At 48.2% G+C, this 25,285-nt stretch overlaps 1 protein-coding gene across 1 annotated transcript in view; it reads left to right on the top strand.

The window, feature by feature from the left end:
* PSD2 (pleckstrin and Sec7 domain containing 2) overlaps positions 1-25,079 on the top strand; it is a gene marked incomplete at its 5' end in the record, with an annotated part of 36,367 nt that extends 11,288 nt beyond the window's left edge. The window contains 10 exons of the mRNA XM_009864725.1: positions 181-293; positions 3,254-3,312; positions 9,789-9,878; positions 10,971-11,014; positions 14,328-14,518; positions 15,687-15,757; positions 20,360-20,517; positions 21,977-22,121; positions 23,195-23,338; positions 24,873-25,079. Of these exons, the coding sequence (XP_009863027.1) occupies positions 181-293; positions 3,254-3,312; positions 9,789-9,878; positions 10,971-11,014; positions 14,328-14,518; positions 15,687-15,757; positions 20,360-20,517; positions 21,977-22,121; positions 23,195-23,338; positions 24,873-25,079 (1,222 nt within the window). The remainder of the gene's footprint in view (positions 1-180; positions 294-3,253; positions 3,313-9,788; positions 9,879-10,970; positions 11,015-14,327; positions 14,519-15,686; positions 15,758-20,359; positions 20,518-21,976; positions 22,122-23,194; positions 23,339-24,872) is intronic.
* Positions 25,080-25,285: the final 206 nt, after the last annotated feature.

Here is a 25,285-nt window from a genome sequence, read left to right as displayed (position 1 = left end):
AGCTGGCTCCATAGACACCCTTTGCATTGCACTGCAGGGGCCCAGGGATGCACAGGCTGGGGGGAGGAAAAAAGCCTTCATAGCTTCTCTGAGGAACCCCCCTTCCATCCCCCTCCTTAGCATGGGTGCTGCCCAGCAGATCGATCCATCGCATCTTTAAGACTCTCTTTCTCTTTGCAGGACGTTCTTGAAAGCATTCCCACTGATGGGCGAGACGCAAGAGCGGGAGCGAGTGCTGATTCATTTCTCCCGGCGATACTGCCAGTGCAACCCAGAAGAGAGCACATCTGAAGGTACCGCTCTTTTTTGTCCGTTGCACGTTCACAGTGCACGTGTGTCACGGAGCCAGGATGTAAAACCAACTGTCCACAGCTGGATGTGAATAGCACCCACTGGGCAGGCAAGGCTGCAGCTTCTCCTTTCTGGGAGGGACTGGGTAAACTGGGTTCTGTCCAGACCCACACAAGAGAGACAGATCAGGGTCTGAGCATTGACTCTGTGGGAGCTTTGTCCTCTTAGCTGTGCTGAAGACAAGCTCCTCAGCTGTAGCTGGGATCAGCAGCACCAGGGGAGGTGGTGAGCGGTTCTCAGGGTTTGCAAGTTACCGCAGTCATGGCTTGAGAAGTGGTTGCTGGCAGTGGGCAGATGAGTGCCTGGTGCTAGATCAGCCCAAGACCTTGACTGTTGAACAGAAGAAGACACTTCCGTGCAGATTGAGGAATGTCGTTGGCTTGCCACATGCTTCCTTGCATCTACAACTGCAGCAGAAGAAAAGCACGGCTGGGTAAAATTCTGGGCTCACTGGAGTTCCAGGCTTTGTTAGCTGCTTTCAGCCCCTCCCTATTATTTTTATTTGAAGCAGGTATAGTTTCTTCTGACATTTTAAAATAGAAAAGGTCATTCCTGGTACACATGTGCACATGCACACACCCAGACGTAAGCATGCCCACATTCATACTTACATAAATGCCTCTACACACCTGCATACAGGCATCTGGAAATGCCCAGTTGGGTGGAAATCGGGCTTCTGACCTGCTCTCAGCACACACCATGGCTGTGCCAGTTATTCCTCCTGCACCTGCTTCTGTGTGCAATATGCCAGTGGTGCTCTAGAGCTCCTGCTTGTCTCCATCTTGCAGTCTTCCCAAAGAGTAACAGTGCCTAGTGTCACACGAATCCTTCCGTCCCTCTGCCAAGCTAACAGGACACGTGCTATTCTCAAAACAATTACTTCTTTGCTTTCATTTCGCTGTGTCTGTGTGATGCAATAGAGGAAAGGAAAGTGACTCTTTCAGGTCACATCTTTTGCAGGTACTGTAAAAGCAGGCACTAGGTGCATGGTATTTTGAGAAAGCTTTTTCTTTGGGAAGCGGTTCCTTCTTGTTGCATCCAGCCTAAAGTTGCAAAGGATGTTCCACCAAGATGATATTTGAGCCAAGTGAGTATTATCTAGATTTCTAATGAAACACCTCTTGCTGTGATGGTCTTTTGACATGATAGAGTCAAAGCAGTTCTGTCTGGGGGCAGCTGAGAAGATCTTACAGCCTTCTAAGACATTTCAGGGTGTTGCTACATACTGATTCTGTAACTCTTACACTGAAAGAGATATGACTCTACACCGAGAGTCACTTCAGCTTTGCACAATGGGACGCTGCAAATGAGGGTGGCAGAAGCTCTGACTTGCTGACTGCTAAGTGGGGTGGCTGATTTTTCTCCCAGCGAGGGGTGCCTTGGACATATTATTAGTGTTTTACTGTACTGATGAAGCCCAGGCATGAAAGAACTATACGGTTGTGTTGTGACGCTCTGTAAGCAGAGAGAAAAACTGAAAGCTACTGAACCGAGTAAGAGCGTGAGAATGTCAGGTTTTGGGACACCAGCTCCCCCTTGGGGCCATGTGGGACGTGATTTACCTGACCAAAGCGATATAGTAAAGTCAGGTGAAGATGTCAGCCTGGAAACTCCTACAGAGATCAAAAATACACGCTAGGAGGGTACAGGGTCCTAAGTGCAAAGATGCTTCCTTGGAAAATGAAGGAAATATCTTTCTTAGGAAGTGATTCTGTCTTGAAGGGAGATGTTCCCAGGACACTTAGCCCTCATAGAGAAATATATGATGTTCCCGTGAGAACCCCTTCCTTCTTCAGACCATGGTTCTTCCAGGAAAGGGAGAAGCTCATGTGATCAGTTGCCTTCATCCTGGGCTCATGTGTTTGGTTGCCTTTATCTGGCAGCGCTTCGAGCCTGGCCTTGAGCATGAGGTGCTCAGGACTTAACTATTCCGTACAACGGAGCTGTGGCTGACAGGGATGGGGACAGGCCGTGGCTGCACACCTACCCCCACAGTGCCACTTCCCCAGCCAAGCCTGGTGACAAGTCACAGCCTGACCCTCGGGCACCAATTCATAGAGCAGCATGCATGAGGGAAACAAGCCAGGAGAATCATGTCATGTCTGTCTGGTTCTGTGGAGCAGGTCATCTGTGTGAGCACAAGTGAGGCCAAGAGCAGGGCTGAAGACCAAGGCTCTAATAACTCTGTCCTTGCCTTCCCCCTGGTTCTCATCTTTTGTGAGGTCCTTGAAAGGACAAGTTGATGTGCCAGAGGGCATTTGCATCTCACTGTTGTGAGGTGATGCATGGAGACAAGCCTCTTGACCTTGACCAGCTTCAGGACACAGCATGGTTTTGAAATAATAGCAAGCCACCAGACTACCTGGATCAGAAGAGGGTGCTGTCCTGTCTCCAATGGAAGGAAAGCTTCATGTGATTTTTATTAAGTCAGAGAGCCAAAAATGCTGCACTCGTTCCTAGTAATAATGGTTGTTCAACAGCTCAAGAGCTTATGGGGTGCCCTGGAATGACAGCTGAAGACCTCAGGACACATCTCTGAGGTGATTGTGATCAACCTGGGGCAATTAAGCTCTGTTTGTCAGGGTGTCTTTCCCATTCTACAGTGGCGTCAGCACAAAATGGATATGGAGAATACCCAGTGGAAGGTCTGATCTTTAGAAAACCGTTGACAAAATTGCTTTCAAGCCAATGCCCTGGTCATCATTTCAGGAAAAGGTAAAGTTTGAGGGAAAAGAGGATTATTTTCTTAAACTATCTTATGTAGTTGAAGAAAACAGATACTTTTTAAGGTCCTCAGACATAGCAACTAGCCTTGGTTTTGCAATAGGCTGCTGAGACAGTAAACACGAAAACTGCATAGGAAGGGGAATAATCACAGCCATGCGACTGTTGTGTGTTTCAGATGGGATTCATACTCTCACCTGTGCCCTGATGCTGCTAAACACAGATCTTCACGGCCATGTAAGTAGTACTTGGAGATGCAACCTTCCTTTTTCCCATCCCAATATACAGATCTATCTCCTTATGCAGGATGTGCTGCTGGAACATTGAGACAGGTTGGCAGAGAGTACTCTGATCAGCTCCAGGGTGAATCCTGGGTGCCAGGCCCAAAGCTGGGGACAGTCCACACTGAAACCAAAAGCCTGTCTCCTGCTGACATTGGTTACCTGATACAGACACAGGCAATGCAGCTTTCTTCCCAGGACCTGTTGCATGCATCAGCCCTGTCCCAGGAGCTCTCATGGAGAGGTCTTCACCACCACTCTCTGTGGTACTGGCAAAGACTAGCACCAATTGTGCTGCTGTTTCTTGCTGTGCAGACACCTGAGGCTCCGCTCATCCCAGAAACTTCTGTGGAGTCAGGGGTTTCATACAGGTCTAGATTTGATCTTTCCATGCCAAAACATGCAGTAAGTCCCATGCAGTAAGTCCTTTTCCCTAAGGTATAACGGCCACTAGAGTGTTTTGTAGCAGAGAAGAGCAGGGTGAGCAGAGCTTAGTGCCCAAAGGTGTGGCTGGAAAACAGAGGCTGTAAGAGCCTGTTAGAGGCTCTTTCAGGTGCCATAGGATAGATATGTTCCTAAAAGGTCAACCAGAGCATAGAGAGCAAAGCAGAGAGAGGAAAAATAACTGCAGAGGGGAGATGGGACTGGGCATAGGGGACAGCACTGGGACATTGTGTACCCTTGGAGACCCTTGCCATAGTGTACATCTGGAAATATGCATGGATTCTCACCTTGCTCAGTGCTGTGGAAGGCTGTAGGCACCGTTGACCCAGATCTCATCCCTGCTCTCCAGCCTTATGGGGCAGGTTTAGCGCATGGCTGTGAGCCACAGGGGGTTGTGCTCCCTTTCCAGGGGTAGAGGAGCTCCTCAAGTCTCATGTCACTGAGATATCTTCTTTTGTGGCCTCTCTGAGAGCTCAGACCTAGAGCCGCAGACTCCCTAGAACTTGTGTGAAGATGGAGGTTATGGGGGGCACAGCTTGTGAAACCTACACACCCTTTTTGTGCCCCACAAACTGGTGATTTCCACGCTGTATCATCAGAGTCCTCTACTGCCTCCAGCTGGCAGTGACTTGTTGTGCATCTGCTGAGGCTTGCCCTGATTTTCTCTTCATCAGCCTGTTGAGGAGGGGTCAGTAGGCCATAACCTAGCTCTGATTTTGCATACCTTTGAGAGAAGCCAGCAGGGGGAATTACTGGTGTCTGCAAGAGCATCCTTTCTAGAGGTGCGCTGTGTCCTGCACCAAGCTGGCTACACCTGCTGTGGCCTCGTCCTTCGGGCAGCGTTGCACTGGCCACTGGGTCTGTTCCCACCTACACAGCTGCCAGGAACGTGTCCAGGCAAGCGTCTCTGCACACAGCAGGGTGGTGGCAGGGCCAGCTTCTAGGAGGGTCTCACAGAGCATTCATCCTTCAGCCAGAGCAGTTGAAGCTGAGGAAATATTTTGTTCAAAGTGTTTCCTGCAACATCAAAAGCAAGTGTTGTGGCAAAAGCAACCCTCACTCCAAAGTATCTTGTTTTGTCTAGTATTTTTAATTAAAAAAAATTCCAAAATACATCTCCAGGAAGACAGAAATTACTGAAAAGACAAAAACACCCCTAAACCTCCCAAAACCTTACAATTTCTGTTTTTCATTGATGAGTTGGCTAAGAGGCCTGATAAGAAGAAATGATCTCATGCTATCTAGGCAAAGGAAAAAACAGGTTTCTTTTGACTAGGTGTAGAAATGCCTCAGCTTTTCTTTGAAAAGTCTTCTCTTTATTTTCTACATGTGTAACATTAATTTCTTCTCCTTCTCCTCCTTTTTTTTTTTTTTTTCTCTTTTCCTTCTGCTCCTGGAACCTCTCTTTCTGCTTTTTAACCCTTTACCAGGTGGTAAGTGTCCAGTCATTGTAGTGTTTTGCTTTAAAGCACTGGCATCTGCCTTGATTTTTTCTGTGTGTTTTTTTTTTTTTTTTAAAAAAAAGGGTATTTGTTTGTCTGGATTCCTAAGTGGATGTGCAGTGTCCTTCACTACTTAGCACCCCATTAGCAGCTGATACACATCACATGAAGTTCTCCTGGTGTAAAGAAATCTCCATAACCTGCAGTGTACCTGGCATTGTGTGACTTGATCTCTCACCCCTTTTTGTTCAAAAATGCTGTCATGATAATGCATACCACTTTTAATTTTATTTCCTTTTTTAATATTGTGTGTGTGTGTTCCAGTGTTCTACTGTGCGTTGCCATGGAGTGGGAAATTCCTTTGGTTATGAAAGGGTGGTTGTCTCTGTAGAGGGACAGTTCCCTACAGCAAGTTAGTTCAATATTCCAGCAGTAACCATCACAAATACTGAGTCCAGGCTTAAAAGTAATGAGACTGGCTTTAAAACATGAGATTTGCACCTGGCCACACTGGAGTTTTGATTTTTGATTTTCTAACATAGGTATAATCAGACTCTGTTTGCAAACTGTCTGGAAAATTTAGTATCTTTAAAATGAGACACTCCGTTTTCATGGAATCACCTGGAGCTGATGTTTAAAAGCCAGCACTCATCAACACCAGTTACAAGCCTTGTAGCATAATTCAAGTACTTCAACCCTCTACCTTGCTCTGCTGGTGCTGTCTGAGCTCCAGGAGATCTTATGGCAAAGTAAGTACTGTTCTGCTCAGTCTCTGCCCCTTGGAGACAAAGCTCTGGGATGTCTTCTTTCCAGGCACTAATGTTATCCCTCCTTGCTCAGAACTGTTCCCTGTGGAAGGACAGCGACGAATCAACACCTCTGCATCACTAGCATTCATGGTTGCATTTTGGTACTTTAGCAGAGCTCAGCTTCTGGAGTCAGTTGTAACATGACAAGCTGTAGTGTTTGTTCAGAAAGCAGGCCAGCAGCTCTCACGGCCGCTGACCAAAGCTTGGAATGGGATCCCATGCAGCTCCTAACTCCACGTGTCCATCGCTGTTCATCTTACAAATCCTGTGATATTCTTCTTAAGCCGAGTTTATGGGTTAGTGTTAGCAATACTTCTGTGTTAGTAGCACTAACTCAGAGCTGAAGGGCTCTGAGATATGAGCAGCTGCTGGTGTCACCTGCAGAGTGACACCAGTCTGCCCACAGCAGCTTTGTGTGGCCCAGGGGTCGTCAGTACCCAAAGTTTGCAGGTTTGTTCCCTGCAGTGGGATGATTTTGCTTGTGCAGCCTAGAACACATCCACTACCAGATCCCTTGGTCCAGTCAGACCAATGACCCTCGCTTCATGCTGACGCACAAATGTAGTTGTTTGGGTTTTTTCCCCCTGAAGATGAGAATTTGGGAGGGATCTGATAGGGGTGTAGTGCTCATGCTGAGGAGTTTGCAGGAGATGTACTCCACTCACCACTTTGCAGCTGAGATGTTTGATGCTTGGGGCCTCCAGCCCAGAACTTAAAGTAGTTTAAAACCTCACGGAGGGAGTGCTGGGGAAAGCACCCCAGGTAGCCATAGGCTCTAGTCCCCAGACAACAGCTAAGGACTGCCAGGCTACAGCCTGGAGTCTTCTGGAGGTGGAAAAAGCCATCCTGGACACCTCAGGAGTTGGTCTGTGATCATCCTGAGTGAGTTAGCTCAGTAGCAGATGGCTGAAGCCCATAGGAGGCAAGAACCCAACTGTAAACAGGGGAGTTATGTTGGATTGAAACACTGGGATAGTAGGATCAGCCATGTCTACCCAGCATCACATCAATCTCATTCTTTCTAATTTATTCTTATGCACTTTAACCTCTATCGTGCATCTTGTCTCTGCATGTCCATTCTCATACACTGTCTGCACCGTCCACCTCTGTCCATCCATTCCTACACTGTCGCTACCCATTCATCGAATCATCCACCCCTTCTCATCTATTTAATTCCCTGTTCACTCGCTCGTTCTCCATCCGAGCACACCATGGCGCTAGCTGATTGACAGTGTTTCCTCATGCTTTGCTGCATGGCCTGGAGCAAGAAAAGATGGGATGAAGTTCTTTCCTGCCAGGGGGACATATCAGGAATAGTAGCTACATGTGGCTGTGAAGCAGCCTCACTGACTTGGTCTGTTGTTGGTAAGTGACTGATGCACCACAGAATGCAGATACATTCCCCTGAAGACTGTGTCCACACGTAATGAATCAGCAAGATTCCCTCCTGTGTAAGAAGACACCGCGTTGCACCCTCATCGTGGTCCTTTCCAGAGTTGTTCCTGGGATTCCCCATATTCTCTAAATACTGCTGCAGTGCTTGAAGGTGCTGATGCTGTTGATAATGAGGCTCTTGTGATCACAGAACTGGATTTTTTTGCAAGTGTTGATCGAGTGAGGCTGTCCATGTCCTAGAGTGGCTTTTTGTTTACCCAGCTGCTGTTGATTTGGAGAAGCTCGCGGGGTTTTATACATGAGTGGCTGGCTCCAGCCCATTTCTCAAAGCAGCAAGCTGAAGTGTTAAGATACTGTTGACTTGAGGTGGTTTTGCAGCTGAGCCACCCCAGCATCCTGTGCTCAATCCTGCTGACAGCCCGCTTGAATCCTGCCCCTGCAGTGCTTCAACAGCCTTGTCCAACAAGCTGATCCACAGGATCAGCATCCTTGCTGGAGCTTTCTCATCACCTCTTCTGGTTGTCAGAGGAAGGGTATGTTTTCACCCTTCTCAATTGCTCAGCAGTTCGCTGCTTTTCCACAGTGTGGCTCCTGTCTCAATTTGAGCTCAGAGATCTTTTCTACCCAAGAGATGGATAACAGAAGAAAAAAAGAAGCTGTACCTTGGAATTAATGTATGTCCTGCAATATGTGAGAAACCCAAAGAAGGACCTGCGAGGCTGATAGCTTGTGCCACTTTATCTCACTGTATCCATTTACTTACTACGAGGTGTTGGCCTCTGCATTCGTTGCTGGATCACTGCAACAAGATCTCTGCAGGCAGAAGGACCTGTGCTGTGCCTTCTGCTTTCCTGCCTCAAAGCAGGGGTGGAAGTAGTCCCCTCCTCTCTGTGTAATTTAGTGCCTCAAGGTCTCATGCAACATAGCTACTTCACCTTCAAACTCCCTCCCTTTTGGAGGTCCGTTACTGCGTTTTTTAATGTGTTCGCTCACCCTCCTTTTCTCTATCCATTGTGTTGCTGGCCTTTTTTCCTCTTTTTTTTTTTTTTTTTTTTTTTGCCTTTTTTGATGTAATTCATCTGCCAGCAAGCACACAAATCTTTCTTACCTCTGCTGAAATAACCTAGCATGTCTGCAGGTTTCCCCGCAGCTCTTCTGCAGCTGATGTACCCACTGAGCACGAGCTGGCAGTAGCCTCTGGCTGTGGGGTCCAGCTATGGGCATCAGCCATGGGGCTTCCTCACAAGAAGGCAAAGATGGCTGAGCCTCATGTTGTGTTTCACCCTTTCCCCAGGCACTGCAGATTTGTAACAGTGCTTTATTTCTCTTTTTCTTGATCTCTCAAGGGTGTCAGCTCATCTGGAGCTGGCACCAACAGGAGGCATAATTAAGAGTATCAGCCAGAGCTGCTCAAAGGCAGTGCGGGCTCTCTGTGTAGCCAAATAGTACGTCAGCATACACAGATGGCAGGAATGGGGGGGGCCATGGTGGGCTCATCCCAAGCCCTCACTCTTTGCTGATGCCTCCAGGTCATCTGCTGTGCATGTGTGTGGGGTTTCTGGTATCAGTCTCTTTCAAGAGGTTATTTTCTTATACTGGCAGCATCGGAGCCAAATAGTCTTGGCATTAGTTGGTGATGAGTGTGTTCTAGATCGAAAGATTCTTGTACGTGTCTTGTCTTCATGCGCCACAGCGCTCAAGTTATCACAGTACTGGTAGCTGTCAAAAATACCAGTTTCTGTGAATGATGAGTCACTGACCAACGCTGTCTGTCTTTAGATGGTCACACAATTTCACACATGACAGGCTTGGAGACCCATCCAAGGGTTGCAGTTTCAAGGCAGTCTGAGCACTCTTGAATTTTGAGACATAGACCCTGTAACCAGGACCAACCTGGAAACCAGGAGTGAGATCACAGAATCATAGATTCATGGAATGGCATCGGCTGGAAGGGACCTTAGAGATCATCTAGTCCAACCTCCCTGTCATGGGCAGGGATGCCTCTCAACTAGATCAGGCTACTCAAGGCTCCATCCAACTTGGCCTTGAACACCTCCAGGGAGGGGGCAGCCACTTACAAAGTTTGGAGCAAGAGCTGGAGAGGTTATTTTCAGTTGTTTTGTCTCCACCATTAAAAAATAAGTAATTTGAAATGTTTGGGTGCTGGCGTGAGTAAATAAAGCAAAGAGACCAATAGAAAATCAGAGCAGAAGACTTCTCAGCTTTGAGTTCCTGGGGCAAACCCAGGCTTCACCACTACAGATAAAATTATTCTTTAAAAGACACTCTGATTAAAATCAAAACTCTCCAGAAATTTAATGAGCTGCTTCTTTGCCTTACAGAATATTGGCAAAAAGATGTCGTGTCAACAGTTCATAGCAAACCTGGATGGGCTGAACGATGGGAAGGACTTTGCAAAGGATTTGCTGAAGGTAATGTGTTATCAGTTGACAGTGGGATACTCATTATTATTGCAGTGCCACCTCATCCTGCTAGGACACTCTTGAGGCCTTGAATCAGCATTTTCCAGTGCACAATTCTTTCATTAGAAGAATTGTAACGCACATGGATAGCTTCTGCTAACTTACAGTGAGCTACCAGAGGTCTGTTTCCTGGTGGTATTTTATCGAGATTTGTGGCATATTTGCCCTCAGAGCCTGCCAGGGTCCCGCTCCCCTATGGCTGCTCTGTGATGCACCAGGCAATGCAAAGAACAAGGTATGACCGACCCCCAGATATGGTCACTGATGTTTTTCTCTGCCTTCATTCCATGTAACTAGATGTAGTGCTCCAACATAACTAGTTCAGTACCATGGGATACTGGTTAAAGAACAGTGTCTTTAAGTGAATATTTTCTCCTTCCATGTGGTTTAACACCACCACTGTTATCTGCACCTGGATTTTGCTGCGTGGAAGGAAGTTGAAATGTCCAGTGTCTCATTGTATTTTAGATGTAGCCCCACCTCCCAGCAGACCTCACTCTACCCCACACCTCAATATGATTAGGGCCACCTCTTGCTTTCTGCTTCTTTCTCAATGCCACAGGGAAGCTACTGGAATTTTGCAGAGGATGAACTGGAAAAGCAGATCCCTAAGGTCAGCCATGTGTCCTCTGCTTCTTAGTGCAACATTCAAGCCTCCACAGTCCCTTTCCCCTAATGGAAACACTGGAGGTCTCTTGGTACACTCCAGAGTCTTCTGTCATCTTTGTCGAGGCTAGAATTCACTCAGGATTAGGTGCAGCACCGGGAATTAGTCTGAAATGTCAGATACTGGTTCCTGAGCAAGGCTGGCTGCCAGACCCCTCTGCTGCTGATGGGTCCAGTGCAATACTGAGCGTGGCACATAGACAAAAAGGGGTCTAGCGGGACGGCAGTTGTCCTGCTCACTGGTGAATACTTCTCCAGGATAGTTGCAAGGAAGTTATCTCTCCAAGAACACAGACAGGGTGCGGAGGAGATGGTGTCCACAACCTAGACACGTCTTCCATGAGAGACACAGCTAATACCATGTTCTTCTTTCAGACGCTATATAACTCCATCAAGAATGAGAAGCTGGAGTGGGCCATGTAAGTATATGTTAAGCTTTTGAGAGATAGTGTGCCTTTCAAATCAGCTGACAGGTTCATGTTTTCAGCCCCAGAATCTCCCAGAACATTTCCTGCCAAGCCTTTGAGCACTGAAGTCCCTCCTCTAGGCAAGCTGGGCTTATTTATGGCTTAGACCCAAAAATAGATGGGGAGGCTGGTGGCAGTCTGTGGACACAGGTTCCACAGGCATGACCTGAAAGAAAGGAGCTTGTTTACTTTCTTTACTTACTATTACACCTATAAAATGCTGGTCCCCCTGCAGATCCTTCAGAGGTCTTTGCATAAGGAGTTCAAGGTCTGAGATTATGTTGATCCCTGATCCTTTCCATCTCTTCCACATAGTTTTTTCTGGAAATAGTATCAGAGAATCACTTGGGCAGGAAGGGACCTTGCAAGTTTCCCAGTCCAGCTTCCTCCTCAAAGTGTGGTCAACACTGAATTCAGATCAGGCTGCTCAGGGCTTTGCTCAGTTTGATCCTGAAAACTTCTAAGGACAGAGAAACTACAGCCCCTCTGGATCCATGAACCAATGCTTACTTATTCTGAGTGACGTTTTTTTCTTATTAATTTGTTGATTTGACTTATGTCCACTGTCTCTTGTCCTCCTGCCATTCACCATAGTGAAAATCTGGTTTTGTATGCTCAATAACCACCTCACGCATACTGAAAGGCTGCCGTAAGATCCCCCAAAGCCATCTCTTGCCTTGGTTGAACAAGTCGAGTTCCCTTAGTCACTTCTTACATTGCAAGTGCTCCAGTTCCCAAGCATCTTGGTGGCTTCTGCTGAACTCTCTCCACCTTGTTGATGCCCTTTCCTGTATTGGAGGCCCAATACTGTTTGCTGTATCAAAATACGATGTAATGAGTGCAGAGGAGAGAGGGATGATCACTTCTCTTAGCCTCCTCACTGTGCCGCTGTTACACAGCCTAGAATACCTTTAGCCTCTGTTTCTGCCTGGACACACTCTCTGGCTCTTCATCCTGCTCTTCACCAGGAGCCCCAGGGCCTTTTCTGCAGAGCTGCTCCCCACCCAGCCATCCGCAGCCCAGCCATCCCCCATCCCCGCTTCTGCAGTACCACTCCATCCTAGTGCCTACTGCACTGAATGAGACTCCTGTCCCTCTAAGTGGTAGCCCTTCATTTTTGTCATCCACAAACTCTGAGATGCACTCCTCCAGATTACCCTTTGTCACCCTGAAACAAGTCTGGGAAAAGCTAACATCGTGGTCTCCGTGACAGGTTCACCCAGCACCTTCCTCAGCCCTTCTTCCCCTGCTCTGCCACCCACCACCTGCCCAGACCACAGGCCAGGACCCTCAGCGAGGGCTGTGGCAGGCTCCCTAGCCCCAACACTTCCCTATCACTGCCATGGGGAAGCCCATGGCAGACCTGAGGCCTCAAGCTAACACAGTGAACATCTCTTCCCCTCCCCTCCCCTCCCCTCCCCTCATTACCTTCAGACATCTCCTGTCTCCAGAGGATCATGGGACTGAGCAGGACCTTCTGGGCCATTAGCTAGAGCTATCACCTGCTCTTCTCCTCATATTGTCCTGGCTAGAAAACTGTGTGGATACAATATGATCCTACCTCCCTCCCCAACTACCTGGGTCAGGCTTTGCGGACCAGAGCCTCCGTTGCCAGCCATGCCCCGATGGCAGCAGTGCTTACTGTGGGACGGTGTCTCCTTCAGGAGGGACATAGCCACCAGGTGACCCTGGAGGGGTGGTAGTTTCTTAGCAGGGCATGTAGCATTGATTTCACTTCAGAAATAATCCTGTGTGGCACCTGTATGAGAGGAGAGGAATAAAACCAGCTCTGCAGCAGAGGCCAGGTTGGTGGGTGGACATAGTCACGAGAGGGAGCTCTGTAGCTCCACAGAAGGTGTCGGCAGGACGATTTATGTAAGAGGAGTTCAGCAGAAGTGCATCTGCTCACTGGATGCGGACAGTGGTTACACAACGCCTGCCAGCACATGCTCCCTGGCTCGGGCGCATCCGACGGATGTCAGCCCCTGGGGTCCTGCTGCAGTGGTGCAGCTCCAGCCGACAGCATCCAGCATCCCTCTTGCAACACGAGAGACCTCTCAGCTCCTCTGCTGTGGGATAAACACTCCCTGACTGGGGATACCTCTTTTTCTTTCAGAGACATGGCACTGAATCATAACCTTGCATGGGCAAGACCCTCTTCTCCCTGCTTGCCTCTGCCTTCTGTCCTTGTCCATCCCCAGGGAATGGAATGCCCTTGCTCACAAAGTCCAGCCAGGTGGGCGGGTGTATGACCATCATCCCAGCAGCAAGCAGGAGCGCAGAGAACAGAGCTTCACCAGCTCTCTGTGCTGGTGTAGTGTCTGCCTTAAGCCCCAGGACTCCTGTGGGTGCTGAGAGCTGAGAAGTCATCCTTCTGTTCCAAGAGTTGTCTGATGCTTTGCCCATCTATTTGCTGTGGGTGGGGAGTGTGGTATTTTACTCCTGACATCACTAGGTCACCATTCAGACACTGTCATGTGTTGCACAGGGCAGAAATTCCTTGTCTGCTCTCCCTCCTTAATGTCCCAGGGACACTGGGAAATATCACTTCCCAAACAAGTTCTAGTTTCTATATGCCAGAATGGATTTCACTCCAAATAGGAAGAGGCAGATTTGGTGGAGTCAGTGGACACTTCCCTAAGCAGCTCAGCCATTGCTGTCCGGGACCAGGTGGTCTGTGAGGATAAGCAATTTTTATGGAAATGATCATCATTCTTGCTCTCTGCTGACCCTCCTTGAGGACACAGATGATGATCTGATGTATAACCGGTTGCAGGATTTGTGAGCTTTTTGATCAAGTGACCCATTTCCCTAGTGTCTGCACAGCTTTTGTTCCTCGGAGGTGGAGAGGACATTCCTCAAGCTCCTTCAGTACCTAGGAAGCCCCAGCGGCTGCCTCTCAGAGGTTGAGAAACCCCAGTGATACAAAAGACCTCCTTAAGCTCTGATTTTTAGGGCAGAGAATCAGAGAATCTCCCTGCGAAAAGCTTGTAGTCCTCAGCAGTAGTGTGTCTGCAGTTCCCTGGTGTTCCGACAAGCACCTGTTCCCTTACCTGTTTTGCGTAACCTCACAGTGGGATCACTGCACTCTCCTCCCAGATCCCCACTGTTGGCACACTGTGTGTTACAATCCCTGCGTCTTCTTTCTTTTCCTTTCTCTGACTAGCCTGGTAAAAAAATCTCCTTAAAACCAAAGCAGATAGGACACACTGTGACCCAGCCTGCGTGTCCTCCACTCAATCTCTTCTCTGACTTTGTTTCCAAGTGATGAGGACGAGTTGAGGAAATCTCTCTCGGAGCTGGTAGATGACAAATTCGGAGCCAGTGCGAAGAAAGTGACAAGGATTGTTGACAGCAGCAACCCCTTCCTGGACATTCCCCAAGCGCTGAACGCAATCACCTACAAGCACGGTGTCCTCACGCGTAAAACCCATGCAGACATGGATGGGAAGAGAAGTACGTGTTAACGGGACAGGAGGAGATGTGCCCCGGGCAGTACCAGAGCTGTGCCCTAGCCTTCTCCCTGGCTCTCCTCCTGAAGGCATTTCCTCACTGCATTCCAGGGAAGAGAGATTCCCAGATCCATGAGTGCCAGAGCATAGGGAAAGGAGGGTGTTTAGAGGCATTTCTAGACGCGAATGATTTTTTCAGGAGGCCTGAGTCTTCCCCTATTATTACCAAGGAACACAGACAGACCTAGTCTTCCATCCTGTTCATGGGCATAGTCCTGAATCCCATGCTCTAAGCACTGGGTTGAGGCTGGTTCTGCAGCAGTTGTCCACTCCAGCCAAAACCCTGGGGGCAGTCTGGTCTTCGAAGTTTTATTCCTGTCCATATTCTGCCATGTGCTGCCGTCAGCTGCCATGTGCTAGCTAGGCTGCAGGGTGCCTCATAGCTCTGCTGTCAGCATGTGGGATTGTAGGAAAGGTAAAGAAAAATATATTTGGGAACTGTTAATGAGCAGAGATTAATGAAACCTTGGATAAACCCTTTTGCTAATTGATATAATTGGCCAAGTCACTGCAGCTGATTAAAAGTGCCGAGGAGAGATTACCATCAGAGGCCTCACTTGCTTCCAGCACTTTCTTAATTGCCCATGCCTGGAAGATCATCTGTCTTATGGTGATATAGGTGGCTCCCTTCATCTCCCACCCCTCTCCAGCTTCCAGCAAGCTCCTTGTCTCCAAGTCCGTCAAGACGGCTGGTGGTAATGCTCCCTCCTCAGTGGAACAGAAGCTGCCTTACCCAGGGTATGTCTGCTTAACTCATCTGAAGCAGAGGAGCTCAGGAAATATCTCTGCTCCTCAAGCATTTCCAATGAACGTGAACCTGGGTTTGGAGGAGCAGAGACACATGTCCTGCACTGGCACCCCTATACCAGCTTATCTCTGGTTTTGACCTGTTTGTGTTCATGCTGGGAGGCTGCATCTTCCAGCCTATGTTTCTCAAACATGCATCCCTGCAGACAAGTCACTTGTAAGAAATAGCTTGGAGGTATATGAGGTCTGGGCATCACTGCATGTCTGTGGTGGGTCAGGAGAAGGGTCAGTTTTGATGGAAATTTGAAGGTCGAGCAATGCTGACAGAAGCAGACATGTACAATTAAATATTCTTCCTTTTTTAGCTCCCAGAGGAAGAAGAGGTTGGAAGAAATTTTATGCTGTGCTTAAAGGGACCATTCTTTATTTACAAAAGGTAACCATGGTGGACTATCCCATTTGCTGTTTCGTGCTGTCCCCAAAGCAGTCATGCTGTCCTAAGCAGTAGGCCCATAGATTCAAGCAGAGATGTATCCGTGTCCTAATGCATGGACATCTGCATAGCTCATGCAGAGACCAATATAAAGACTGGAGGATGTTGTCATCTTTAGTGATGGTGTTGGTGCTAAGGGCACTATTCACAGCCTCAAAAGAGGGGCATATGCGAAGAAGCATGAAAGAGGGAACATTGAGGCAAGATTTCTGCAGAAGCGTCCCAGAAAGTAGGAGCTGTTGGGGAGGATGAATGAACAGATGATACGGAATAGGTGAAACAGGATGTTTTCTGCCTCTCATCATCTCTCTTTGTTCTTAGACAAAAAAAAGGAGTTCAATCAGTCCAGCGTTTACTCATTACTTTCCAGTGTCTGAGCTCCCGGCCACTTAAAGCAATACCCTCCCTCCCGCTCTGCACCCTTGCTGGCTCAACAGCTGGCCCAGCCGCGAGGTGGGATGGAAGGGTGGGCAGATAGATGGTTGTATGCATGTGTCATGCATATGTATGCATGTGTCATGCATACCTCTAGTCAACACAAGTAAAAATCTGAGGTAAATACAAGTAAAAATCCCCATGGAAGACCTTCCCTGCATGCTAGAACATTGAGGCTTTCAAAACACTTGAAATTTCTATAGATTTTCATGGATCGTCTTTCCTGAGGGAAAATCCAAGGAGCCTGGATAGGGGCTCGCTTGAATGTCGGTGTGAGCCAGCCAGGGATGCCAAATGTCTGTTCATCACAAAAAGCATAACCCACTGAACTAGGTCTGAACTACCTTAGCCGCACATGCTGCGCAGTAACCCATTGAACTTACCTTGCTGGAACAGTACTCCCTGTGGGTAGATGTTCCTGTGTATTGCAGTATTATCTCCAAAGTGATAAGAGTAAACAAACATTGGATTATATAAGAAAGGCAGAAAGATCCTCAGGGCAGCACGGAATTATGACTCAGAGTTCGTAGCACACCCCAAAGATTCTTGTGTTTTGCCAGATCCTATGGCACATGTCACAAAGCCAACAGAGATCTGGCAGCAGCCAATCATAATTTACAGTGTGGGTTGCTCTTAGCCAAGTGGTATTTTTACAGCCTCACCACTCTCTCCTGCAGCTGAAAGAAACTGCAACATACAGGAGAGCCCAGATCTTCTCCAGCTTTCTAAATGTGGCATTCTTCAAGACAGTGGCACTCTTCTTATGTCTCAGTCTTGACTTATTATGAGTCTCCCCGTGGTGTCTCCCAAAGAAGTCTTCATTTTGACCACATGGGTGATGCACAGGAATTTAACTTGTTCAGAGCTACCATCAACATTTAATTTTATGACAGCTTTTCTGTGGAAAACAAAAATGCAATTTCATCAAAATCACAGGGACTATTTGGATCTAAATGATTTTTTTGTCAAGGACTAGTCTTTGTGTCCAAGTGGAGGCCAGTGGTGAGTGGTGTTCCTCCGGGGTCAATATTGGGACTAGTGCTGTGGATTGGGACATGGACAGTGGAGTGAGTGACCCCTCAGTGAATTCACCAATGACACCAGGCTGTGTGGTGAAGTTGACCACTGGAGGGAAGAAGCGACATCCAGAGGGACCTGGACAGGCTTGAGAGGGGGACCCAGGTAAACTTCATGAAGTTCAACAAGGCCAAGTGCAAGGTCCTCCACCTGGGTTGGGGCAATCCCAAGTGAAAATACAGGCTGGGAGTTGGGTGGATTGATATGATCTTCAGGAGCAAGCGGTTAAGTGACTGAGGGATTTCTTTACAAACAAGGACTAAAGAAGCAACACACCTAAGATTTGGCTAGGTTATGAAAGTGTCTGATAAATAACAGCCATGACTGCTGTGTAATTAGCAGGAGAGACTGGGACTGCCAAGGGTGCTGCAAGGAAGTAGCGCTTGGAACAAAATTTAACCTCAGGAACGTTTGGGTAAATGATTAGGGCAAAGAGGAGTTTCTTAGTTGTGAGCTGCTGCCAGGCTGTATATGGTCTATGGTCCTCTTCAGAGGATTCCTTGGGCTGGGCTTGGCTGTAGGCAGTGTCTATAAGGCTTGCAGAGACAGGACTGAAGGATGAGACCAGGAAGACAAAGTCCTTGCCCCACCACTTACAAACATTCCCAGCACCACAACAGAGAGTGGATAAACATCCACCTGCCCTCTTAGTGCAACTTCTTGTCTACGGGGTGTTTTGCAGAACAAGAAAGTTGCGCAATACAGGAAGGAAACGATGTACCAGTCTCCTAAGCTCTCCGCAGATGCCAGCAGGTAAACATAAGGTTGAACCTAGCTTGAGCACAAATCATTGGGAAAAGATTTTCTGATGTGGAGACAGAGGAGAAAATACCTGCTTCCAGACCCACCTGACACTGTGGAGTACAGGTTCAGCCTGCTCCAGTTTTTTGCTCAGACCAAACCAAAGTCCAGGGAGGGGGAGGAGGAGGGCCTGGCAAGATAGAAAGGAGGAGTGACCGGGTACATAGAGTGGTGGACATAAGATGAGCAGGGGAATAGCTGGGTAAGGGGACAGGTAGAAGTCAGACTGTTGGAAGTAATTCAGGCAGCAGCCATAGACCTGCTAATGTAGAAATGTCACATGTCATTGACTCGCCAGTGTTAATTGCTGGATTAGCATGTTGTAGCACAGTCTGCTGAAGCAATTGCTTGATCCCCTAAAGGGATGCAGCACAGCAGTAAGAAATGCAGCCTTGGAAGCTGGGCGCACCTCTCCTGCGCTCTAATCTGTACTGGGCACTGACTCACTTCATGGCCTTTGGCAACTTGCTTCGCCTCTGTGGAATGGGGATAATAACCCTTAATCACTGCACATTGAGTGGTAGTGAAAGGAATGATGGGGAGCTATAAAGCAATGAGGTGCTTTTATATGCAAGTACTGGAAAGGGCACAGGTCTTCCCACAGTGCCTACACTTGTAGCCCCCAACCATGAAGGAGTTCCCAGCACAGCCCTTAGCCAAGGATGCTGTCCCATGCAGGGTGGCCCTTGCCGTGGTAGTGCTGCTTGGAACACCAAGTTCATGCCCAGACTGAAAAGGGAGCAGTGGTTACCTTTCCTCATTAAATGGGTTGTTTAGACTGGTAGTTGTGAGCTGAAGAAGAAGAAAAGAGGAAAACCCACTCACGATCCAGAGCATGAGAAATCTCTGCAGCTCCATGTCCATATTCACATCGTTGCTCAGGGCTGGTTCTGAGACCAGAGGAGAGAGCAGCAGGACAAATACATCCAGGTGCTCTGTGAAGACAGGCACGAGAGAGAGATATCTTATCTTGACAAAACTGGCTTTGAGCTGGAGAGCTCATATTAGTTGTGGATCTTCTACCACCTGCTCACAGGGTTGGGCAACAGGGGAGAGCTGACATCAGAAGAGTGAACCAAAGACACTGTGAAGCACTGCCATGACAGAAGCTAAGCCCAGGCAAGGGGATGGCCATGAGTGTTTAAGCAGAACCTTTATGCTGGCAGGAGAAGCACATGAACAGGGAGTCTGTCTACACCATGAGCATTAAAAGCTGAAAGTAAATGAAATTAATTTAGAGGCATTCTGAAACAAAGTGTCCCCACCTGGGCTTTACAGCCATCCGTCTGCCCACCCTTCCATCCCACCACGCGGCTGGGCCAGCTGTTGAGCTGGCAAGGGTGCAGAGCGGGAGGGAGGGTGTTGCTTTAAGTGGCCAGGAGCCCAGTCACTGGAAAGCAAAGGGTAAACACAGGACTGATTGAACTCCTTTTTTTTTTGCAAAAAGTGCCGTGCCAAGATCATCCTTTCAGAATCCTAAGTCTGGTATTTTCTATCTGTTTTTGAAATATATATATATAGAGAGAGAGAGAGAGAGAGAGAGAGAGAGAGTTATTGCTACATTCCCTACTCGTGTAAAATTGTTGTTTTGTGGAAAAAGTAAAGCAGGAACAGAGGGAATGCTGCTGCAGTTTGCAAGTGCCAGCCTAATGAGTTACATGAGAGACCATGCCAAGGAGGTACAGGTACTAAAGAGAGACCAAGCATGGTTCAGGTGGGCCATACTCAGTCTAACAACTGCCCAGCAAGCCCTGTGCCAGCACAGAGGTTCACTGGCTGCAGTAATGCTGCTGTCCCAGGGGTGTCCGAGACAGTACAAAACCAGAGCCCTGATCCAGCTGCAGCGCCAGGGCAGGCACTCGCTGATACCTGCAGATGACCCCAAGTTGCAAACCAACTTGAGCTCTGCACCATGAGTGAAGCTCTGCAGAAACCTGGCCCCATCTTGCGCCTTCCCCCAAAGCCTCGGGTGTGTGCCGAGTTAGAGATAACTATTGATAATTATGTTTAATACTTTCATCTCCTTCTTCACATCTTCCCAGTGAACTTAATGGTGGAAGAAGTTGCCAGATGTTAATTATTATCATTATCGGCTCCTAGTATTTACGGCACAAAGCGTGCTTTTCCTGGTCTCGACACACTGTGATTATAGCACAGAGAGACAGGCAGGGTCATTAAAGTAGCCCGCAAATGTTAGTGCTGCCATTATCCAATTAACGTTCCTCTTCACAGGATGAATATAAACCTGACAAAGACCTCTCTGAAGTGGATCTGAAAAATGCCATCCGTGTGCACCACGCCTTAGCCACGAAAGCCTCTGACTACAGCAAGAAGTCCAATGTGCTCAAGCTGAAGACAGCTGACTGGAGAGTCTTCCTCTTCCAGGCCCCGTAAGTACCAGCTCTTCCCACAGACCCAGGATGGGAGCCTGACCTCCAGCCACCACCAGACTCCATCCAACCTGACCAGATCAATGCATGCATTAGGGGACAAACCTGGGTAGAGGAAGGTACTGAGCCGGAGGTCTGAGGGTGAGGTCTGCAGGGTACTGCAAAGAACTTGGTCATGGGGTGACAGTTTCTGCCTGTCACTCTTGGTAGCTCTGTGCCCTTTCTCATGTGTCACTGAGGTGGGCTGAGCAGGAGAGGGTGGGACGTAAAGGGCTAAGTAAGAGGCTCCCCTTATTAATTTTATTGTCAGTCTGTGGAAGGGAGAAAATCTTTATGGTGCATTGAACTAAGGAGCTGGTGATTCCTCTCATCATCTTTTGATGGGGAAACTGTCTAAAGCTCATTAAAGAAATCTCGCTAGCCAGGGTGTATATTCTTTCTTCCTTATCCCAGTGCAGAGGAAAGCTGGTCTGCTAGTAAGTGTCAAGTGTGGCAGAATCATAGAACAGTTTTGAGTTGGAAGGCACCTTAAAGATCACGTAGTTCCAATCCCCATGCCATGGGCAGGGACTCCTCCCACTAGATGAGGTTGTTCAAAGCCTTGTCCAGCCTGGCCTTGAACATTTTCAGGGAGGGGACATCCACAGCTTCTCTGGGTAGCCCGTTCCAGTGTCTCACCCCCCTCATAGTGAAGAACTTCTTTGTAATATCTAATCTAAATCTACCCTCTTCCAGTTTGAAACCATTACCCTTGTCCTATCACTCCACTCTGTGATAAAAAGACCCTCCCCATAATTCCTGTAGCCCCCTTCAGGTAGTGGAAGGCAACTATAAGGTCTCCCTGGAGACCTCCCTTCTCTTCTTCAAGCTGAACAGCCTCAGCTCTCTCAGTCTGTGCTCATAGGGGAGGTGCTGTCAGCTGCTGTCTGATGTTTTTCTTCTACTGAGATAGGTGACACTGGTCTGTAAGTTGGGCTGGGGTACTAACGTCGAGCTGAAGCTGAATTTGTGCAGTGAAAATCCACTTGAAGCCTGGGGTGGAACAGTGCCTGGAAAGATCTGCTGAGGGACCCTGGGCAGTGACACAAATGAGGGATCCACCCTGCTCCACAGGACCTTTGTTGTGTGGCTCCCACTCCCAAAGAGTGGGGTATCCTTGCCCTTTGCCACCATGCTACCTCTTCCCAGCTCCTCAGGGGATGCCATCAGAGCTGATGAGGAAGACAAGACTGTTACAGCTTCAATAGACAAACAACAGCTCTGAAATCATTAAGATGCACTAGAGGAGACAATTAGTATTTTCCTCTGTTCACAAGTCAAGGTGGCACAGGAATGGCTTCAAAGCAAGGCCACCGATGACCTTCTGAGAGCGGGTGGCTCCAGGGCTGTTCTGAGTTGGCTCGTCCTGTGTCAAGAGCATTTACAGACACCCCTTCTCTTTTCCCTTCCTCCATAACAGAAGTAAGGAAGAAATGCTCTCCTGGATCCTGCGAATCAACCTTGTTGCTGCTATTTTCTCTGCCCCAGCCTTCCCAGCTGCAATCTGCTCCATGAAGAAGTTCTGCCGCCCACTCCTGCCTTCATCCATGACCAAGCTGTGCCAGGTAACGTGTGAGGGAAGGGGCAGTGGAAAGGTGCCCAGTGCTCAGCCAGCCCTTCAGCACGCAGCTCAGGCTGCAGCCATCTGCAGCAACCCCAGCTCCTGCCTGGTAGATGCATTCAGGTGCTCAGGGCAGAAACAAGGGAGTGGAGTGAGCGGCTTGGACTGGCCGGGGCAAATCCCGGTGTCTGGGCAATGCTTCCTTTGCAATGGCTATAAAGCAATTCCATGCACAGGCACCTGCTGGCATGACCATCGATTCTGGCTAGTTTCTTGCTCTTTGCCCATCACATCCCAGCGCTTTCTTGTTGCTGGAGTTGAAACAGCTGAGTCCAACAGCCAGCTACAGCCTTGGTTTATTTTATAACATGGCAGTCAGAGGTGGCACTTGATTGTTTCTCAAGCCAAAAAGCCACAGGCAAAGGGGGAGTCTGAGTCCCACTCGGTGTGGGAGGTTATCTGGAAGCAAGAAGGGCACGGTGCACCAGGCCATGGCTGCCTAAGGCTCAGTAAACCAAGAGCAACAGCAGCTGCCACCCAAAGAGTAACTTTTGTTTGCCCTGTGCAGGGAAACCTCAGCATGCCTTAGTACCTCTCAGAGGTAGGGACACACTGTCACCAGCCCCCAGCAAAGGGGAGGACAGCCTGGAATGTCAGGGCAGAGATAGAGCTCCTGTCTGCTTAACCAGATGTGGCCAGATGTTGCCTTTCTCAGAGCCCAGATGGGGAGGGTACTTTTATCTCAAAAATGATGAGGATAAGCAGCTCTTGGGACACTGTTGGTTCCACCTGGCTGTTAAAGGAAGCAGAACATTCTGCAGCGATGATGCTAAAGCAGCCCAGGTGCCAGAGAAATCCACTCTTGGCACTTGCAATACCTGCATTTTGATCTTACGCAGACACCTGTGTTTCAGCTGCTCCTTATCAGATGAATTTGCAAATGCACCGCACACCTTTGGCTCCAGCGCAGTAGCTAAGCTTACATCCTTGCAGAGACAGATCCCACATCAACAGGCAGGCAGCGCACTCGGGTGCTGCACTCCTACGTTCTAATACCTGACACGCTTCTCTCGGCAGGAGGAACAGCTGAGGTCTCATGAAAATAAAATGAAGCAGATTGCAGACGAATTAGCAGAGCATAAATTACACCCCATAGAGAAGAGCCTCAAGTCAAAAGAGGCTGAGGAATACAGACTCAAAGAACATTACCTAATATTTGAGGTAAAGGAACTTTCATCTTTTCTGTGATAAATGATATCTTGACTGATTGAGGAGAACTAAGAATTCTGCAGTGGATGCCATGAGCCTGGGAGAGCATGAAAGGAGAGAGGACAAGGGATCGCAAGCTGGATGGGTGTCTTAGGGCAGCAGCAAGCCTCACTGTTTTGCACTGAAGCTAAAAAAAGAAATAACAGACTTTTTCTTCACTCTGTAATTTCTAACCAGAGGAGGGGTAAACTGTTGAGAGAAATAAAATTTTCCTTTACTGTGCCAAAACTAGACATTTCCTCAGGTCCTAAGTAAGAAAGTTGTTCAATTCTCAGCGTGCATCAGTCTTTTTCAGCCACGTTATAAAAAAGCTAAGGGAATCCCTAGGAGAATTAATGTTTTTCTGCTTCAACCATTTCTTTAAATAAAGCCCAAACCAGCATTACAGCTGATTACAGAATCTTTGAGGGTGCATGTAGCTAAGTTTGAACTCTCTGTAAAGTTGCAGAATCGTTTAATTGTGGGACAAATAGAATATTTTGTCACAGTGAGAGTTGAGCAGAAGGTGTGTTTCCTGCCACATCAGTGGGAAGGGACTGCTGGAGGCCTCTAGTCCTGCTTCCAGCAGGAGCTGGGATTATTCCCGGTGTTATAGCTCAGGCTGAGCGTGACATTTTGTGACTGAGTCTCAGAAATCTCCAGGGATGGAAATGTCCCACCTCCCGCACACAAGGGCTGCACCACCCTTTTGTGTAATGCCCAGCCTGACTCCCCAAAGCAGTTTCTGGCTGCTGCTTCCCTTGTCTTTGGTCTGACCCTTCAAATAGTTGCTTGCCACTGCCTCCTGTTTTTCAGACATCTTCTTTTGGATGCCTGCAGAGAAGTGTCTCTCTGAGCATTTTCTCGAGGCTGCCTTTTCAGTCTGCAAGGAGAAGCTGGCACTTCCAGAGCATAATTCATCTTGTCTGTTGTATGAGATGTGCTCTAGAAATGTTCGTTTCTCTGTGCTGGCAAATAAGCGACTACAGGCCACCTCTGAGTTGTTAGAGGAAAGGATGAATATTATGCAAGTCCATAAAAGAGATTCCATCTGGCCTTGGGACAAAGGTGCCAGGCAGGGAGGAGATGCTTCCCTTTATGCTGTGCTCTGCAAAGAGAAATGGGGGCACCAAGCACTAACAATGAATGCAAGTGATGGCAAGCTGAGATATTTGAATCAATTGAGGGGAACTCTTAAACAAAGGAAGAGCAGACCTGTTGGTCGGGTTTTGCCCCCAGGATCTGCCTTATGCAGTCAGTGGCATCCAAGACCCATAAGAGCAACTGGAGAGTCTTGCACACTCCTCCCCTTTCTCCTCAAGCCTCTCAACAATGGGTTGATCAGTCTTTGCAGACTCTGCATAGACCAAGCATTGGGCTGTGGTTAGTGGGATCCTGACGATACAGGATGGGTTTTCCTGCAGTAGCAGATGGCATTGCCTCTGCTTTCCACGCATGCCGTGGCTTGTCCCTGTTCCCAGGCTCTCTGTTCCCTCTCTCCCTGCAGAAGAGCCGCTATGAGACATACATCAACCTACTGTGCATGAAGATAAAAGTTGGGACAGATGACCTGGAGAGAATTGAAACCAGTTTCTTCAAGGTGGAAGCTGACGACATTGCTTTGCGGAAGACACATTCAAGCCCTTCCTTGAGCCAAGGGCACACGTCCATCAGTTGTAAGGCACAAAAAGACATTTTAGAGCAGAACACTTAACAAGGAACGCGTGCACTGGGGAGTTCAACCGGCAATACTTTGCGCTCCTGGACTAGATCGATGAGCACAATTTTACCTAGGAAATTACATGAGCAAAACTGTAGACGTGTATGACACGGCGATTGCTCTAATGAAAGAAATCAAAGAAGCTTTAGTTGACACCCTCTGGCAACACTCTGGCATTTCAACATCATAGACGCAACATC

Source organism: Apaloderma vittatum, unplaced genomic scaffold, assembly GCF_000703405.1.
Source record: "Apaloderma vittatum isolate BGI_N311 unplaced genomic scaffold, ASM70340v1 scaffold37332, whole genome shotgun sequence".
NCBI classification, from domain to species: Eukaryota; Metazoa; Chordata; class Aves; order Trogoniformes; family Trogonidae; genus Apaloderma; species Apaloderma vittatum.
This window is presented reverse-complemented; position numbering and strand designations above follow the sequence as displayed.